Consider the following 20,642-nt stretch of genomic DNA (forward strand, 5'->3'; position numbering starts at 1 on the left):
TCCATACAAAGTCAACCAAGTCTCAAGTCAAAAGTCTCATGTCAACAACTCTCAATCATTCCCTTCAATGTATCATCTCCATTACCTGAATCTATAGACTCTTAAACTGAACTGCATCTCTGCCTCTGCCTGCTCTTTAACTGGAGTCCCACAGTAGATGGGCATCACCATAACCCCTCACCTAAACCTCAATCTGTTACAATCTTGTAACTGAAGAATAGCGTGACAGGCTAGGAACTAAAGTTTTGGTCTGTGTTTCCCTGGGTACCCCTAATAGGGGAGACATGCAGGAAATGTATAAAATCACCTCTTGGTCATGAGAATGTTGTACCTGGAAGGTACTTTGTGTGTATAGGCTGTACCTCGGCGTTGCTGTTGGTTTATTTCTGTGAACCATTTTGTGACCATACTGTCTAGAAGAAATGTTTGGGTAGTGGTTGATTGTTCTGAATGGTATGTGTTGAGTTTAACCATCAGTGAGTTTATTCACGTCTGACAATATTCTAGAGGTTCATTATGTAAAGCCACTGCAATAATGTCCTTTTGTTTTCAGTTGGTTTGTTTGGAGAGGCTTTGCTGGTTTGAGGTCCAGACAGTTTATTGGCAGCGCCCTGCAAAAAGGGGACTGTCTTTAAGTAAAGTCATTTGCATTTCAAAAATATTTATTGTTTATATAAATGCAGTTAACTGTTTATATTCTAGTTGGCGAGTGTTACTACAATGTCCTAAAGTCATGTCTGCAAAAATACTACAGTCATGTACTCAAAAACACTACAGTAAATACTACAGTAAAGTCTGCAAAAACACTAGTGACTACTATAGTATACTACAGACATGTCCGTAAAAACACTACACTATACTAGTCATGTCCGCAAAAACACTACAATCATGTCCGCAAAAACAACAGTATACTACAGTCATGTCCGCAAAAATACTACAGTAAAATCTGCAAAAACACTACAGTGAATACTATATTATATAAATATAATAGTACTACAGTATTTAGACCATAGTATACTATAGTATTTTTTTCATGTGGGCTGCCTTGAGATCTCATAATAGCTTGTACTGCATAATTAAATAAAGAGCTTGTTGTTTCTGCTTGTCCATAGTGTCAGCCCTAGCTATGGAAACACAATTTCCCTAGTATAACACCAGGTTTTAAGCCCATGGTAAGTCTGTCCATACTAGTGTTGCAAAGGAAAAAGGCCATGAAATACCTTTTTTGTGGAGATAATTTTCAAATTCTCTCCCTCCCCCTCTCACCGTCCCCTTGCTTACCTCCTCTGTGTCCACGTTTTCTTCCGCATCCACCTTCTCGTCCTCCTTCTCCATCCCTTTATCTGGGGTGGGGACTCCCCACTCTATGTCCCCCTCGGCTTGGTGAGGTTTGACGCGGAGTGGCTCCTGGGCGTTAACAACGGTTCTCTGGAGGTCGGTGTCTGAGGGGCCCGGTGACCTTCCAGGGGAAGGTGTCTCAACCTGGGCACGGTCAGCAAGGAGCCTGGCCTGAGACCCCCACCTCCCGAGCTTGACAGAGAAATTATCATAGACCACCTCAATAAGAGGCTTCTCCTCTTTGATAGAAAAGTTGTAGACCACATTGATGTGAGGCTGCTCCTCATCCTTCGGTATGGGTTCTATGATGGGGATGGTAGGGGAACGAGAAGGAGGCTCTGGCTTGGGAGGTTGGTCAGGTTCAAGAGTGATCAACTGTACTGGGGACTCTTCTTTCTCGCTCTCTTCCTCTCTTTGTCTTTCTCTTGCCCGCCCTTCTTCTCTCTGTCTCTCATCTTCCTTCATCCTTTCCTCCTCTCTCTTTCTTTCCCTTTCTCTCTCCTCTTCTATGAGTTTGTCCATTTCCTTCTCTCTCAATCTCCCCTCTTCCACTCTAATCCTCTCCCTCTCTTCTTCCTCTCTCTGTCTAACCCTTTCCCGCTTCACTTCTATCTGTCTTTCTGTCTCCCTCTCCTCTTCTTTCCTCCTCTCCCTCTCTTCCTCCTTTCTCAGTATCTCCTTTTCCCTCTCAAGTTGAATTTGTCTATCTCTCTCCCTCTCCTCTTCCTTCCTCTTTCTCTCCCTCTCTTCCTCCTCTCTTTGACGCTGTCTATCCCTTTCCCTCTCTATTTCTCTTTGCCTTTCTCTCCCCTCTTTCGTCTTTCTCTCTTTTTCCTCTCTCTGTCTCTCCCTTTCCTTTTCTTTCTCCCTCTCCTTCACTGCCTGTCTCTCTTCTAGCTCCAGCTGTTTCACTTTTTCCTCCTCTTGCACCTTGGTCTCCATATCTTTCTCTATTTGATCAATCACTAGCTCCTGTTTCTTCCCTCCATCTTTCATCCGAAGAAGTCTCCCTACTGGTTTGTAGAGTGCCACCTGGGCCCTCTTCTCCTCTCCCTCCTCCTCTTCTCCCTCCTCTTCCTCATCCTCTATCTCCTCCCTATTAACCTTTATCCCAGAATGTCCTGAGCGACATAGGGTATAAGCCTTGTCCTCTTGGGGAGCTAGCTGAACGCTTTCGCTCGTCGCCAACGACCCCCCAGTAACACCCAATGCAGGGTAAACTCTGATAAGGGATTGGTTGAGGGGCAACATCCACCCTCTGATTGGATGCCTGAACAGGAGGTGTGTCTAATGCCCAGTCTTTAATTCGCTGTTTCACACCCCCAGAACCGTCTGCTTGTTTAATTGGACCAGGTACTTCCTCCCTCTTGGTCAGAGCCTCTGGCCTCGAGGAGTAGTCCAGCAGCAAACTGATCCTCCGTTGTATGCAGCTCACTTTCTCTTCTCCTTCCTCCTTTACCCCTTCTCCATCCCTCTCTTCCTTCAGCGTTGCTGAGTGCTTGAGTCTGCACTCCGGGTCAAACGGTGTCCCTGGTGAATCTGGTATCTTCTCTTCCTCCTTGGTTCTGAGGACAGACACTTTGAGGACTGCAGTCTCTCTCTTGGTCGCCTGTTCCTGGTTCTGTTTGTTGTCTTTGGCTGGTGGCTGTGAGGGGAGCGAGCGGCCGGCCAACTCAACCCTGGAGGTGAGCTCCATGGACAGCCTCTTCCTGCCTCCTCCCCAGTGGGCTGCCTGATCCTCCCCAGCTTGGTGCCTGACGACCGCAGAGGTGGGCTCGCTCACAGTGTCTTCAGACTGGGGTTGAAGGGGAGCTGAGGTAACCGATGGTGATGGTACAGCCTCAGTTCCAGTAGCGGAGTGGCCTGTATCAGAGTCTCCATGTTCATTCAGTTCAGATTCACTGACTTGATTTGCCTCTGAGGTTCCAGTTGGGTCAGATATGGTACTAGCCGGTGGCTCAGATGTTGGGGCAGTAAGGGAGCTGGATGTGGAAAGAGCAGCTTGGTTTTGTTTAGTGGTGTGGGTTGAGTCAGTGTGGGGTGTTATGGCTGAAGGAGCTTTGAGAGCATTAGTCGGTTCAGGTATCATGGTGCTCTCTGCATCGAGTTTCACAGCGCTGCTTGAGTCAGACACAGGGGCACTGATAGGCTGATTAGGCCCTGGTTTGCTGGAGGTCGTGGGTGTAGTGGGTGTGGTCTGAGATGGCTGTGGAGTCGTTGTGAGTGTCTTTGGGGCTAGGATGGAGCGTAAGGTGGTGTTCCTCTGCAGTGAGAAGGGTTTGGGAGTCAGGCGAGGTTTGGGGCCGGGCGCAGGCTTGACGCCAGCCCCTCCTGCTTGGCCCACCTCACCAGATGCCATTTCCACACGAGCTGCCATGCCCTCACTTCGTTCTTGAGAAGAGAGAAACCAAAGAGGGGGAAGAGAGGAGTGGAGAATGGGTGGAAAAGGAGAATGTGGGGAGAAAGGGAGAGGTGAGCAGGGAGGAGAAGGGACAGAAAGGGAGGGGAGGAAGAAGTAAGAAGAGAGACAGAGAAGAAGAAGAAAGGCTATTTTAGGCTATTGGTGCTACATGAAGCCAGTTAGAAAACAAATAATATCCTTTACTTCACATTTAGCTGTCACTCTCTGACAAATGCTTTCACCATAACGTATCACTTTCACATATTCTGGTGATACTCTGGGTTAAAAGCCAGTCAGTTTGGTTCTCTAAGGCCAAGCTAAAAGAGGCTGGTTGGATTAGATTTTTACAGAGGAAAAATACCTACCTCTAAAACTAAACAAAGTGAGACATACTACAAGCTACCTCTTACAGTGGGGGGAAAAAGTATTTAGTCAGCCACCAATTGTGCAAGTTCTCCCACTTAAAAAGATGAGAGAGGCCTGTAACTTTCATCATAGGTACACGTCAACTATGACAGACAAAATGAGAAAAAAAAATCCAGAAAATCACATTGTAGGATTTGTAATGAATTTATTTGCAAATTATGGTGGAAAATAAGTATTTGGTCACCTACAAACAAGCAAGATTTCTGGCTCTCACAGACCTGTAACAACTTCTTTAAGAGGCTCCTCTGTCCTCCTGTCACGGTTTACTAAGCCAGAACCCAGAAGCAGACCAGGACAAGGTGAGTTGAAACGAAGGTGAGTATTTATTTAACAGATTCCAAAAACGATGTAGAATAATCCAGGGGACAGAGCGGACGGCGGAGATGAGTTGGTGGAGGTGCAGTGGTGGATCCAAGAATGGCTCGGCAGCCGCCGACAACCAGGCAGGGGTTGGGTGAAGGTTCCGGGGGATTGACTGCAGATAGAACAAAACGGAGGTAAGTACACGGCAAGCCAACAAGGTGCAAAACAACAAAACTAACGCTAGAAACTCCAAGGCTGATACACTGACAAACATACTGTTCATGGCTAACGATCCGGCAGGGACTGGATGTTAGGCCAGAGCCTAAGAAGGGTGATGATCAGGACCAGGTGTGCAGATTGCTGATGGGATGCAGGTGCGGAAATCAAGAGAGCTCCCCGGAGCGTTCCCGAACCCTCGGGAAACTGGAGATCACGAACAGAAAAACTAGTCACCAGACAGGACCCGACTCAGACTGCCGGGATCGTTACACCTCCACTCGTTACCTGTACTAATGGCACCTGTTTGAACTTGTTATCAGTATAAAAGACACCTGTCCACAACCTCAAACAGTCACACTCCAGACTCCACTATGGCCAAGACCAAAGAGCTGTCAAAGGACACCAGAAACAAAATTGTAGACCTGCACCAGGCTGGGAAGACTGAATCTGCAATAGGTAAGCAGCTTGGTTTGAAGAAATCAACTATGGGAGCAATTATTAGGAAATGGAAGACATACAAGACCACTGATAATCTCCCTCGATCTGGGGCTCCACGCAAGATCTCACCCCGTGGGGTCAAAATGATCACAAGAACGGTGAGCAAAAATCCCAGAACCACACGAGGGGACCTAGTGAATGACCTGCAGAGAGCTGGGACCAAAGTAACAAAGCCTACCATCAGTAACACACTACGCCAGGGACTCAAATCCTGCAGTGCCAGACGTGTCCCCCTGCTTAAGCCAGTACATGTCCAGGCCCGTCTGAAGTTTGCTAGAGTGCATTTGGATGATCCAGAAGAGGATTGGGAGAATGTCATATGGTCAGATGAAACCAAAATATAACTTTTTGGTAAAAACTCAACTCGTCGTGTTTGGAGGACAAAGAATGCTGAGTTGCATCCAAAGAACACCATACCTACTGTGAAGCATGGGGGTGGAAACATCATGCTTTGGGGCTGCTTTTCTGCAAAGGGACCAGGACGACTGATCCGTGTAAAGGAAAGAATGAATGGGGCCATGTATCGTGAGATTTTGAGTGAAAACCTGGCTGGGTCTTTCAGCATGACAATGATTCCAAACACACCGCCCGGGCAACAAAGGAGCGACAGCCCCAAAACATCACTGCTCTAGAGGAGATCTGCATGGAGGAATGGGCCAAAATACCAGCAACAGTGTGTGAAAACCTTGTGAAGACTTACAGAAAACGTTTGACCTGTGTCATTGCCAACAAAGGGTATATAACAAAGTATTGAGAAACTTTTGTTATTGACCAAATACTTATTTTCCACCATAATTAGCAAATAAATTCATTAAACATCCTACAATGTGATTTTCTGGATTTTTTTTCTCATTTTGTCTGTCATAGTTGACGTGTACCTATGATGAAAATTACAGGCCTCTCTCATCTTTTTAAGTGGGAGAACTTGCACAATTGGTGGCTGACTAAATACTTTTTTTCCCCACTGTATACCGTAACTGTGCAGTATTATTGTTATGTCAGCAAAATAAATGTCTGTTGTTTGCATTTTGTTTGACATCCAATTCTACATTATGTATAACAATTCACTTATTTTAGCGAGGGATTTGCAACCAAATGCAAACCTTTAGCACTATAGTCACTTAAAGATGATAAATCGTAAACTTATGATCACTTAAAATATGGGGATTGTCTACAAAAAGTGCTGTTGCTTACACTCAAATAAACAGTGACATCCCACTGGGCAAAAACTGGTTGAATCATTGTTGTTTCCACGTCATTTCAACAACAAAAACAATCAATGTAATGACATTGAATCAACATTGAAAACTGATTGGATTTGCTAAAAGTCATTAATGTAAGGGAATTTAGTATTTTTTTTCACCCAACTTTTAACCTAAATACAATGTCATGTTAATTTTGTTGTTGTTGATTTCACGTTGAATTCACGTTAGTTGACAACTCAACCAAATGTAAATAAAAAATAGACGTTGAACTGACGTCTGTGCCCAGTGGGATACTGCTCCTTGGCCTGATATTCATGATCTAGGGCTCTATTCAGTCTGTACGCTAAAGCGTTATAGATTGCGCGCTATACATTTTAATAATTTAATTTCCGATTGAGCTGACATATGCAGCGTTTACAGTGAATGTAGTCTCCGCTAACGCGTGAACATTGCCTTTAAATTTAAATCACACCGTAATGCTGAACTTCCATGATAGGGATTGAATAGAGCCCTTAATCTCAAATCCAAATAGCTTTTTATCTCTGATTGATACTAGGATAGCTGATTGCGCAAAATCTCTATACTATAAATTTGTTTGAGTTGTTTGAAGGAAGCTGTTCTTATTTCTAACCATACTTAGATTGACACTAGAGTCAAGCCAGGTTGTTTGGTTGATTTGTGAGGGATGTCATCGAAATTTGAATGGAACAAAACACAAATGTGTCCCAGTTGCATGTTGCACATCCTGTCTGGTTTTTCCTGTCAGCTGTCAGAGTGTAGTATAAACCAGTCCAACCACACACCACTGCTCCATATATGAAGCACTTTAAAATCATGTGAGGAGCCCCAAGGTCTGACTGCGAGGCATAGTGAGGAGCCCCAAGGTCTGACTGCGAGGCATAGTGAGGAGCCCCAAGGTCTGACTGCGAGGCATAGTGAGGAGCCCCAAGGTCTGACTGCGAGGCATAGTGAGGAGCCCCAAGGTCTGACTGCGAGGCATAGTGAGGAGCCCCCAAGGTCTGACTGCGAGGCATAGTGAGGAGCCCCAAGGTCTGACTGCGAGGGCATAGTGAGGAGCCCCAAGGTCTGACTGCGAGGCATAGTGAGGAGCCCCAAGGTCTGACTGCGAGGCATAGTGAGGAGCCCCAAGGTCTGACTGCGAGGCATAGTGAGGAGCCCCAAGGTCTGACTGCGAGGCATAGTGAGGAGCCCCAAGGTCTGACTGCGAGGCATAGTGAGGAGCCCCAAGGTCTGACTGCGAGGGGCATAGTGAGGAGCCCCAAGGTCTGACTGCGAGGCATAGTGAGGAGCCCCAAGGTCTGACTGCGAAGGCATAGTGAGGAGCCCCAAGGTCTGACTGCGAGGGCATAGTGAGGAGCCCCAAGGTCTGACTGCGAGGCATAGTGAGGAGCCCCAAGGTCTGACTGCGAGGCATAGTGAGGAGCCCCCAAGGTCTGACTGCGAGGCATAGTGAGGAGCCCCAAGGTCTGACTGCGAGGCATAGTGAGGAGCCCCAAGGTCTGACTGCGAGGCATAGTGAGGAGCCCCAAGGTCTGACTGCGAGGCATAGTGAGGAGCCCCAAGGTCTGACTGCGAGGCATAGTGAGGAGCCCCAAGGTCTGACTGCGAGGCATAGTGAGGAGCCCCAAGGTCTGACTGCGAGGCATAGTGAGGAGCCCCAAGGTCTGACTGCGAGGCATAGTGAGGAGCCCCAAGGTCTGACTGCGAGGCATAGTGAGGAGCCCCAAGGTCTGACTGCGAGGCATAGTGAGGAGCCCCAAGGTCTGACTGCGAGGCATAGTGAGGAGCCCCAAGGTCTGACTGCGAGGCATAGTGAGGAGCCCCAAGGTCTGACTGCGAGGCATAGTGAGGGAGCCCCAAGGTCTGACTGCGAGGCATAGTGAGGAGCCCCAAGGTCTGACTGCGAGGCATAGTGAGGAGCCCCAAGGTCTGACTGCGAGGCATAGTGAGGAGCCCCAAGGTCTGACTGCGAGGCATAGTGAGGAGCCCCAAGGTCTGACTGCGAGGGCATAGTGAGGAGCCCCAAGGTCTGACTGCGAGGGCATAGTGAGGAGCCCCAAGGTCTGACTGCGAGGCATAGTGAGGAGCCCCAAGGTCTGACTGCGAGGCATAGTGAGGAGCCCCAAGGTCTGACTGCGAGGCATAGTGAGGAGCCCCAAGGTCTGACTGCGAGGCATAGTGAGGAGCCCCAAGGTCTGACTGCGAGGCATAGTGAGGAGCCCCAAGGTCTGACTGCGAGGCATAGTGAGGGAGCCCCCAAGGTCTGACTGCGAGGCATAGTGAGGAGCCCCCAAGGTCTGACTGCGAGGCATAGTGAGGAGCCCAAGGTCTGACTGCGAGGCATAGTGAGGAGCCCCAAGGTCTGACTGCGAGGCATAGTGAGGAGCCCCAAGGTCTGACTGCGAGGCATAGTGAGGAGCCCCAAGGTCTGACTACGAGGCATAGTGAGGAGCCCCAAGGTCTGACTGCGAGGCATAGTGAGGAGCCCCAAGGTCTGACTGCGAGGCACAGTGAGGAGCCCCAAGGTCTGACTGCGAGGCATAGTGAGGGAGCCCCAAGGTCTGACTGCGAGGCATAGTGAGGAGCCCCAAGGTCTGACTGCGAGGCATAGTGAGGAGCCCCAAGGTCTGACTGCGAGGGCATAGTGAGGAGCCCCAAGGTCTGACTGCGAGGCATAGTGAGGAGCCCCAAGGTCTGACTGCGAGGCATAGTGAGGAGCCCCAAGGTCTGACTGCGAGGCATAGTGAGGAGCCCCAAGGTCTGACTGCGAGGCATAGTGAGGAGCCCCAAGGTCTGACTGCGAGGCATAGTGAGGAGCCCCAAGGTCTGACTGCGAGGCATAGTGAGGGGAGCCCCAAGGTCTGACTGCGAGGCATAGTGAGGAGCCCCAAGGTCTGACTGCGAGGCATAGTGAGGGAGCCCCCAAGGTCTGACTGCGAGGCATAGTGAGGAGCCCCAAGGTCTGACTGCGAGGCATAGTGAGGAGCCCCAAGGTCTGACTGCGAGGCATAGTGAGGAGCCCCAAGGTCTGACTGCAGAGGCATAGTGAGGAGCCCCAAGGTCTGACTGCGAGGGCATAGTGAGGAGCCCCAAGGTCTGACTGCGAGGCATAGTGAGGAGCCCCAAGGTCTGACTGCGAGGCATAGTGAGGAGCCCCAAGGTCTGACTGCGAGGCATAGTGAGGAGCCCCAAGGTCTGACTGCAGGCATAGTGAGGGAGCCCCCAAGGTCTGACTGCGAGGCATAGGTGTGCATCCCAAATGGCACTCTAATTCCCTATAAAGTGCACTACTTTTGAGCCCTGTGGGACTACCCCTTTCTAGCCCTGTCATAATAGTAGTGGCACTTAGGGCTCTCATCAATCAACTGGGTTTCCACTTTTAAGGACAGGTTTTGATTGAATAGGACTCTGTCACATAGTTAGATACGATCTATTGGTAAATGTTTGCAACATAATCACTTTCTGACAAATACCTAGCAGCCAATTCTGTTATTTGCATTATCTATGATCTATTCCACCCCATGTAATAGATCCCAAAATATGCCTGTGTTAAATGTTGTTTATGCTTCTTGTATTTGCAATTCTAAAACACCTGCAACTCAGCTTCCACCAGTCTCAAATCGTTTTATGTGTGTTTGCAGTCAGTCCACAAAAGAAAATACAAAAATACACTTTACCTTCCGAGTCTATCCTTTGCAGACTGATGTTGAAGACGTATTATTTTATACAGCAACGTGCTAAAAGTTTTGGAAAATAATGGTTGGTTGTAAGAAAAACAAGCGAAACAAACCCCTTGTATGACTCTGTAACCTTCAGTTGGTGTTAATACGTGACCAATAAATGCAGCACACAATGACCTGACTTGAACTCATGTAGTCTAATCTCTCCTTCACCGCAGGTAGAGAGCGGATAAATACAGGCATATCAAAACCATAAAGGCGCTATAATAAAAACCATATTATAAAAGTCCTGGAATGACCTCCTGCTATGTTATGACTCCTGGTAGTGAAATAGTTCAATAGCCCTTTTCCTTGTTGCATATCCCTAGCCTATAGTGACAAATTAAAAGCTTTTTATGATCATATACTTCGAGTCTACCTGTTTTGATAATGATTATGAGTCTTTCACTTTGAAAACAATTCAACCAAAAGTACCATTCTAGCCCGCTTAACGATAACGCAGCTGTTACTTATAGCTGTGACCAACTGACAAGTCAGGTGTTTCATATGAATAGACTTGAGACTTTACTTGTTATCTTCAGGATCTCCAGATTACAATATGTGTGGAACAGAGGCTGTTTGACAAATGTGTCTCTCTCCAAAGTCATTCAACACAGATCCCACACAATAATAATATTGTGCCACAGCGAACGATGGTCCGCGAGTCCCTAGAGTGGCAGTCCGGACAGTCAAGCCTTGTGCACACCAACTGTGCCAAACTGTATGTGCTGCTTCTTCTTCTTCTTCTTCTTCTTCTTCTTCTTCTTCTTCTTCTTCTTCTTCTTCTTCTTCTTCTTCAGTGATGTTTCAGGGCAGACTTCACTGGAAACAATGTATTGCCACCCACTACTGGTTGTGAAAAAAAAAAGGAGAAATCCAAAACGGAAAACGGAAATAAACTAAAACATTTAATCCACTCAAACATCCGAAAACAAAATTAAAAACTTCGCCCTAAACACACTCAGAGCCCTACTCAGATATGGTTGACCTGAGATGACAGAACCGCTGTGCCAGTCAATACACCATGCAGCTCCTCACCCATTACATCCTGCATTCCCAAGAAGCGTTCAGCTGCAGATACGATGATATTTATCTTTGAGTTCTTATCTGCTCCTGCAGTGCAGTTTATCACCATAGCAATAAATGCCTAAAAATCTACTTTCTTCACGACAAGGGTATCTGGATCCTGCACCTTGCGAACAGCACCCACAGCGCTGGACTGCGGTTACTCCAAGGCAACAGAACCACTAGAACATTCTTTACCTTTTCTTGCTGTCTCGGCATAGGAGACATGCTGAACAGCTCTTATCTTAGCAATCACGGCCTCCTTCCCCCTTACAGGACATTCAGGGAACTCATGTGCATGCTTCCCACCACAATTGCAACATTCAACATCATCATCTTCCGGAGCAAAGTAATCACTCAAGTCATACTCTTTGCAAACACTTTAATAATAATAATAATAATATGCCATTTAGCAGACGCTTTTATCCAAAGCGACTTACAGTCATGTGTGCATACATTTTTACGTATGCCCAAATGCTTTGCAGTTGGAACACTGCTGTAACCTGGGGACAAATGCCCTCACAGGGTAACTCACATATCCCATCTTGACATGTGTGGAGCGACTCCTCATCAAAAAACAGTAACACAGACGTAGTCTCTATCTTCTTTCAATTGAACATACGCGTCAATCGTCATGCCCCAACTACTCCAGGAATGTTCATCTTGATCTTCTCAGAGACTCCAGAATCATGCCCTTGATTGGTGCCCTGCTCCGAAAATCGAAGGCAATCACCTCTTTCTCCTTGATTCTGGTGAGGCGAACGTGCTCTCCTTTTGTTCTCCCGACACACAAAAAATTCTACAAAATTCCACTTCTGGTCACCCTCACAGATTCCACAGTACCCAACACTTTCTTCACCATCTTGGCAACATCAAATGAATATCCCAAGTGCATCTTCTTATCCTCAAACCCCACTCCTACTACAAACTGTGAAGTAGTTGTGCCATGAGCAGTAGGATTACTAGACAGCATTTTAAACATTATTTTAGCGCTCTTTATCCATTCTTTAGTAACTGTAGTCCATCCAGTATTCTCATCACCTTCATTCTCACTCTCATCTTTGCTAACTCTGTACCCGTTTTCGTCATTCTCGCTAGCTCTCCTTTAGACGTTCTGGTGGAAGTCCATTCATTTCAGTGAAAGGCAATCCACACTGTTTGTGACTCTGCCGTTCTGCCTGACTAGGTTGTGATGCCTGCAGTGTGTGACATGCATTGGATTTTTCCAATTTGTGCATTACATTGCTTTGCCTTGTGGTAACAGAAACAGGGTATCGGAAACAGAAGTAGATAAACCACCAAACCACCCCCTAACGCCATATGTCCACCAGATGCACATGTGTTTTTCCATATGTTGTTTTTGCTGGATGTCTCAACCCACATTTTCCCATACTTGCACATGTGCCTTACAAGGCTGGAAAACGGTTAACAGCATGGAGAAGATCATTTTCACCCTGTTCGACCTAAATGAATAATTAGAACATATTAAAGTTATACTCCTATCGACCTACTGGTTTCATAGGCTGGCAGAGCACAGGGGCGCATTTCAACAATTAATCTTGTTTGTTTCTGTTCTTCTGTCACATTCATCTCTAGCAACATCAATAAATTGAACTGGTTGTTCCCATATAGAGTAGTGATTTCAAATCACTAGCTTGTCCTGCATGATGGCATACAAAATTATGCACAGAACAGTTCTATATGCATATCCGCGGGAAGCAGGGTTGAGGCGAAAAATATATATATAAAAATAATAATAATATCATATATATATATACAGTGAGGGAAAAAAGTATTTGATCCCCTGCTGATTTTGTACGTTTGCCCACTGACAAAGACATGATCAGTCTATAATTTTAATGGTAGGTTTATTTGAACAGTGAGAGACAGAATAACAACAACAAAATCCAGAAAAACGCATGTCAAAAATGTTATAAATTGATTTGCATTTTAATGATGGAAATAAGTATTTGACCCCTCTGCAAAACATGACTTAGTACTTGGTGGCAAAACCCTTTTTGGCAATCACAGAGGTCAGACATTTCTTGTAGTTGGCCACCAGGTTTGCACACATCTCAGGAGGGATTTTGTCCCACTCCTCTTGCAGATCTTCTCCAAGTCATTAAGGTTTCGAGGCTGACGTTTGGCAACTCGAACCTTCAGCTCCCCTCCACAGATTTTCAATGAGATTAAGGTCTGGAGACTGGCTAGGCCACTCCAGGACCTTAATGTGCTTCTTCTTGAGCCACTCCTTTGTTGCCTTGGCCGTGTGTTTTGGGTCATTGTCATGCTGGAATACCCATCCACGACCCATTTTCAATGCCCTGGCTGAGGGAAGGGAGGTTCTCACCCAAGATTTGACGGTACATATATACACTACCGGTCAAAAGTTTTAGAACACCTACTCATTCAAGGGTTTTTCTTTTTTTTTTAAACTATTTTCTACATTGTAGAATAATAGTGAAGACATCAAAACTATGAAATAACATATATGGAATGTAGTAACCAAAAAAGTGTTAAACAAATCAAAATATATTTTATATTTGAGATTCTTCAAATAGCCACCCTTTGCCTTGATGACAGCTTTGCACATTCTTGGCATTCTCTCAACCAGCTTCATGAGGTAGTCACCTGGAATGCATTTCAATCAACAGGTGTCCCTTCTTAAAAGTTAATTTGTGGAATTTCTTTCCTTCTTAATGCGTTTGAGCCAATCAGTTGTGTTGTGACAAGGTAGGGGTGGTATACAGAAGATAGCCCTATTTGGTAAAAGACCAATCCATATTATGGCAAGAACAGCTCAAATAAGCAAAGAGAAACAACAGTCCATCATTACTTTAAGACATGAAGGTCAGTCAATCCGGAAAATTTCAAGAACTTTGAAAGTTTCTTCAAGTGCAGTCACAAAAACAATGAAGCGCTATGATGAAACTGGCTCTCATGAGGACCGCCACAGGAATGGAAGACCCAGAGTTACCTCTGCTGCAGAGAATAAGTTAATTAGAGTTACCAGCCTCAGAAATTGCAGCCCAAATAAATGCTTCACAGAGTTCAAGTAACAGACACATCTCAACTGTTCAGAGGAGACTGTGTGAATCAGGCCTTCATGGTCGAATTGCTGCAAAGAAACCACTACTAGAGGACACCAATAAGAAGAAGAGACTTGCTTGAGCCAAGAAACACGAGCAAAGGACATTAGACCTGTGGAAATGTGTCCTTTGGTCTGGAGTCCAAATTTGAGATTTTGGTTCCAACCGCCGTGTCTTTGTGAGACGCGTGTGGTGAACGGATGATCTCTGTATGTGTATTTCCCCCCGTAAAGCATGGAGGAGGAGGTGTTATGGTGTGGGGGTGCTTTGCTGGTGATGCTGTCTGTAAAACCCTTGAATGAGAAGGTGTTCTAAAACTTTTGAACGGTAGTGTATATACAGTACAAGTCAAAAGTTTGGACACACCTACTCATTCAAGGGTTTTTCTTTATTTGTACTATTTTCTACATTGTAGAATAATAGTGGAAGACATCAAAACTATGAAATAACACATATGGAATCATGTAGTAACCAAAAAAGTGTTAAACAAATCAAAATATATTTTATGTTTGAGATTCTTCAAATAGCCACCTTTTGCCTTGATGACAGCTTTGCACACTCTTTTGACTGGTAGTGTATATATATATATATATATATATATATATTATAAATTATTTATTGAATCAGTGAACTGGGCATTTTTTACTCCCGTATGAGAGAAGAAACACATTCCTTGGCTCTAAAGTTTCTGAAATGGCTCTTTATTACTCCAGGAAATTAGTCCTCTGTGTCTACTAGGGAAAGGGTTAATTTCACAGTTCAAGACACTCAAATCCCGCTGAGTGTTGATGGTGAATTTGATTTACTTCCTCTGCCTCTGGCCATAATGTGCTATTAAGTAGACTAGTAGTTGTGGTTTTGAAAGTTTAATTAGTAGGCTTATGCCTAGGCTAAAATAAAACTTAGGCATATAGGCTAATAGCCTACAACCTTCGATTTTCAGCTAGGGTAAAACAGTACAGCATCCTAAAACTCATAAAAGGCAAGCTGCATGGTCAATCTGGCATCTGCATTGGCGGTGCAGCATTTATGTTGATATGGCCTCTGCAGAAGTCAGGGGCATTCAAGCCTCATGTCCAACAAATGCATTAACTCTTTGTGTTCCAACAGAAGTCATTCATTGTCAATGGAGCAGTCCGCAACGCTGGGTTGAGAATGCCACACTAGGCTGCGGTGCGTTCTGTGTACTGCATGCGTTCAATATTTTTTACTCCTGCATTGCTTTACCTTGCTGTGGTACAAACAGAAGTTCATAAACAGTCAAGCCAGTTAGCTAGCTATCTAACTATAAAGCTAACCACTTTGCTAAGACATTACCAGCGTCTAGCTTCCACTTTCCAACTAATTATTTCACATTCAACTGACCAGGTAATCCAATCATATTGGCAATGTGTCTCCATGCAACATTTTTAGCATGTAGGAATCAGCACTTTGGTCAAACATGGCAGGGAACCCAGAGACAGCGAAATGACCTTCTCCATTTACATTTCAGTCATTTAGTAGACGCTCTTATCCAGAGCGATTTACAGTTAGTGAGTGTATACATTTTCATACTGGCCCCCGTGGGAATCGAACCCACAACCCTGGCATTGCAAACACCATGCTCTACCAACTGAGCTACAGAGGGTGCCGCCAAATATGGAAAATGTGGACTAGACATCTGGCAAAAACAACATACAGCAAAACTATGAGCATTTGGTGGACATATGGCATCATACTTTTTGGCTTCATGGAGAGCATCATACTTTTTGCGCTTCCTGGAGCAGCGCGGCGCTGTTGAGCAGAGCTGTTGTGATGGAAGTTGTCAATGAAGTGAGTTTATGTTTATACAGGACCTCCTGCCCCACCTACCGTCAATCAATCATGTCAATGCGGAGCTATACTGAGCTATAAGGATCCCTCTGCATTGTTACACAATTCGGGAGGCACATGGGTGATGCGTACTGAATTTGTCCCCTGCATGCCTCTGGAGGCTCCGCAATTGCGTCACCCCCTCCACATTTCGGATCAAGCATAAATTCGTTTTGAGGCTCTTCCTGAATCAATGCTGGTACTGCAGGACATCATACAGATTGTAACTTTTAAATATTGAGGGATTGTGATACAGTGGGGGTTAAAAACAACAACTGTAGGCGCCATGGTTCAATGCCTTTGCCCACCGCATGCGTAAATCAATTTTGGCGCAATCGCTGCAAAATACCTTTTGCGCAAAAAAAGTCAGAGTGCGCGTTTAAGCAAGCAGGTGTAGCCTATGCCAGGTGTGGTGCACATCCTGACACCTAGTGTTATTCCTTTGAAAGTCCCCTCTCACCTGCACTTGCGCTCTGATCAGTTGTCATAGCAACTGTACAGCATAGTGCGTACAAAAACAAGCGTTTGACCCATCAACAAGAAGCGGAGGTTTGTCAGTCGACAACTACGACGCCATCGTTATTACTCTTGAGGTAGAGAGAGAGAGAGAGAGAGAGACAGAGACAGAGAGAGACAGACAAGGTTGTCATCATAGCTGGGAATTATGAGCGGAGCTAAAGCCCGCATCGACCCGCCTGTTGCTGCTGAGAATGTCTCGAGCACCGGGCACAGTTCCGCGGCTGTTGCACGGGGGCGCAAGCCAAGTGGAGGGGTTCTGAAGAGACTCAAGTCTCGGCGAAGCACAGGTTGATAGTAGGCCCGTCACAGAAGATGATCTTCGGACACAAGTTGGCCACATCACCCCTGAAGAGGTCCTAGGATTGCGGGTTGCTACACGGGGTAGGCTATATATTTTCTGAACGATGCATTTACACACAGTGGCATTTACATACAGTGTGACGTTGAGTAGAATTGGCACGCGAATGTCTGTCTATTTACCTGCATAGTCGCTATGATAGATGGATAGATCAGAAGATAGATAATTGTATTGCCCTCTAGATCTTGTAAAACAGCCACTGACTACCCATAATCTGTCTGTCCATCCCAGGGTACCTGTGTAAACCAGAGGACAACATCTTCAACATAGATTTCATCCCGCTTTAAAATCAGAGACCTGGAGACAGGGACTGTGTTGTTTGAAATCGCCAAACCACCTCTACAGGTACAGTCCATATTCCCTCCTCAGTTTGTGTGTGTCTGACCAATATGATCCTGTGTTTGTGTTTGTTGTATCTACTGGAATTCATCACTGTGCCATTGGTGTAAAAATAAATGGTGTGTGTTGTGTCTTTGACCTCAGAGGAAGATGAGGAGAATGGAGAGGGAGACATGAGTGCCGCGACGTTTCGTCACGCTACCAGTTCCAGCTGCATTCTACGACTGAGGACAGTGGGAGCCACGTGTGTTAATTCTCTCTTTCTCTCTCTCTCTCTCTCTCTCTCTCGCTCACACACACACACACACACACACACACACACACACACACACACACACACACACACACACACACACACACACACACACACACACACACACACACACACACACACACACACACAGAACAGAACAGACAGCATGTTTTTCTATCCACACGTTTACTCACATACAGTACCTACTGCATGTTTACCCCCCCTCTGTCGGTCTGTCTGTCTGCCTGTCTCTCTCTCTGTCTGTGTGTCAGAGTGGAGTTTACAGTTGGCACCCGGCCTCTGAACAGCTTCAGGATGATTGAGAGGCACTACTTCAGGGATCACCTCCTGAAGAGCTTTGACTTTGACTTCGGCTTCTGTATCCCCAAACAGCCGCAACACCTGCGAACACATCTCACGTAGTTCCCTCAGCTGTCCGAGAGCTTGGGTGAGTTTTATCCCACCCAGTAGTCAATGACCCGGCCATGAAGCACTTTGTTACTGATGTTTTTGTGAAAAGTGCTACATAAATAAAATGTAGGAGTAAATAAGTAAAATGTGTACATTACATTTATGTGGAAATGCAATCATTTACTGAAGGAAATGCACATCACCTTTTGAATACATTTTCCAGACATTGTATTTAGCAGTAGTATATGGATTGGAATAACGTGAAATACAGAATAATAAATGTTCCCTTCCAGTTCGTCAGATGGTGGAGCATCCCTACGAGACGAGATCGGACAGCTACTACTTCGTTGACAACAGACTGGTCATGCACAACAAGGCAGACTACGCTTATAACGGGGGCAGGCATTGAGTGTGTGTGTGTGTGTGTGTGTGTGTTGTGTGCCCAAGCCTATACTCACCCAACAGACTCTCCCCTGAATGTTGATTACTAAGTTAAAAAGCATTTATTGTCATGGCATAGCTGTATAGTATGGAACAGTTTAAAAACAGCAGGACAGAGCCGCGTAGAGGCAGTATTCTGCCTATAGTGCTTCATCTCTGTACCACCAAAAGCAGGCAGGTTGAACCACAATGATGTGTCTCAACTAACCAAATGGCTGATTTTAGTGTGTAGTTGGACAGTTGATGTACTGTGCACTCCTTGGCTTTTAGGGGAATGCATATTCCCCACTTTTGTGAACCTCTAGTTTCCCACCAAATTCAGCTTTTTAGAGTCATACCCGTAAAGGACCTAACAATGACCACACACACGCAGGAAGGCAGGCAGACAAACAATCTTTCTCTCTACTTTCTCTCCCTCTCTTTCTATTCTCTCTCTCACAGTCGTAACCTGCTGTGCTCAGGCCCACACTACACTCTGGATATATTATTAAGACGTGAATGGGAAGACACCCACACACTCACTGTCAAACACACATGCCAGCTCACTCACATACTCCCAGGGAGACCCCCCTGCAGGCACATCACCTGCATTTACTTGTATTAAAATAAGGAAATTATTAGACGAACAGAATCAGAACCAGGAACAAAAGTGATCTATACTGTTCCGGAACAGAACCATTATTTTAAAAGCATGGGAACCGGTTAATATAGTTCTTCTTTGTTCTGGGCATTTTTTCCATTCCCACAAAAATTGCAACAAAGCGCCTGATGCAAAGCCCTCACTCTGTCACTCAGAAACGTATTCCAGTGTCTACCTGCCAGCTGGAAATCTTTGCCAGTTTGCATGCATGTTTAGGCTACTGCCCCTCCCCCACCGACCATAGGTTACTGTAGCCTACTGACAACGTTATAAGCGTGATTCAGAAATTAGAGAGAGATTTTTTATTAGAGAAGAATGGATTAACTTTTTCAATGCTAGTTAAGGATACTATAGTTATACCGTTTCACATTGGATTTATTAACTACAAAAAGATAAGACGTGTTTTTAATTCCAGTACTGTTCTGCACACACAAGCTTGTTAGCTAACGTTAGTTCTCGTCCAACAGTTAACCAACTCTCAGAAGTTCAAAGACATTCAAAGTTCCCCTCCGTAGGTATAATTATACCTCCTCCGTAGGTATAATTCTGTGGGCCTAATTCAGATAATGCATGTCATGACAAGATGCCCAGCGCTTCAAGCCAGGCCTCCTCCTCCACCCTCTCTTCCCACCAGCAAAATTTCAGTCGCATCTCGTGCCCTGCACTTGTCCATAGTGACTGGCTGCACAGTGTGTTTGTCTTTCATTATGATTAAACAATGCTGTTGCCGCAAAATACTATTTTGCTCTTAACGACTTCCCTATAAAGATGAAATAGCTTACCCACTCCGTAGCAAGCTGCTCTATCCACACTAATTGGTGAAGTGATTTGATGTCGAAATAAATGTAAAAAAATCAATATTTCAGAGGTTTAAAAAGAACAGAAAGGAATGATAGAAACCGGTACTTTTGGGTGGTTGGAACCGGTTCAGACCTTATTTTGCTGGTCGGAATAGTGGAACAGACACAAAAAAAGTATGATTCTGTTCCAGAATGAAACGATTGGAAAATAATTTTGGTTCCAACCCCTGCTTCACAAACAAGGTGAACAGAAAGTGGACTCGTACGTTTACATTCAAATCAAGAAAAAATCTAAAGCAGTGACAAACACAGGTTGTAAAATAACTAGAACTTACATTTTTATGTACACAAATCTGTCCTTTATTTTTTGTGTCTTTGGTTGTTTTGAAAGGCACTTATATATAGCTTTTATTTATATAAACTGAAAAGACAGCTCTGGTCAGGAAATGTTTTTCACAGTCAATAATTAGATATCCAGTCATATAGGATACAGTGTATTACTAAACTCTTGATTGTATTAATATGTCAGGTGGATACTTTTACCATGTTTTATCATGTTTTTAAGTAGTAGTTGTAGTGTTTTCGATTGTTTCCTCTAGAAACACCAAAAGCACATATGAGGCATAAAAATATGTGAAATATGTGGAAATTTAAAGGAATTGGTGATTCATCTTTGTTAGATAGAAATCAAATAGTGTATCCTTGTGTATTTTGTTAACTACTGGTGTCCAGGATAAAGTGTGTAA

General features: G+C 45.1%; 1 protein-coding gene and 1 pseudogene across 1 annotated transcript; one reads left to right on the plus strand and one right to left on the minus strand.

Annotated features, from left to right (window-relative positions):
- Positions 1-2,161: 2,161 nt before the first annotated feature.
- On the minus strand, positions 2,162-10,211 carry LOC123490355 (cell wall protein RBR3-like). The gene is made up of 2 exons (XM_045220393.1): positions 10,089-10,211; positions 2,162-3,729 (listed from the first exon to the last, which is right to left on the minus strand). The coding sequence occupies exon 2, from the start codon at positions 3,713-3,715 to the stop codon at positions 2,438-2,440; it is 1,278 nt and encodes a 425-aa protein (XP_045076328.1). The 5' UTR covers positions 3,716-3,729; positions 10,089-10,211; the 3' UTR covers positions 2,162-2,437.
- A 6,534-nt stretch (positions 10,212-16,745) lies between these two features.
- LOC123490356 lies at positions 16,746-18,852 on the plus strand (annotated as a pseudogene).
- The last annotated feature ends 1,790 nt before the right edge of the window (positions 18,853-20,642 follow it).

The sequence above is a fragment of the Coregonus clupeaformis genome, unplaced genomic scaffold (assembly GCF_020615455.1).
Source record: "Coregonus clupeaformis isolate EN_2021a unplaced genomic scaffold, ASM2061545v1 scaf3719, whole genome shotgun sequence".
NCBI lineage: Eukaryota > Metazoa > Chordata > Actinopteri > Salmoniformes > Salmonidae > Coregonus > Coregonus clupeaformis.

What these genes read in the sequence shown, in the direction of transcription:
- LOC123490355 (XM_045220393.1), bottom strand. Translation starts at nt 3,715, where the DNA reads ATGGCAGCTCGTGTGGAAATGGCATCTGGTGAGGTGGGCCAAGCAGGA.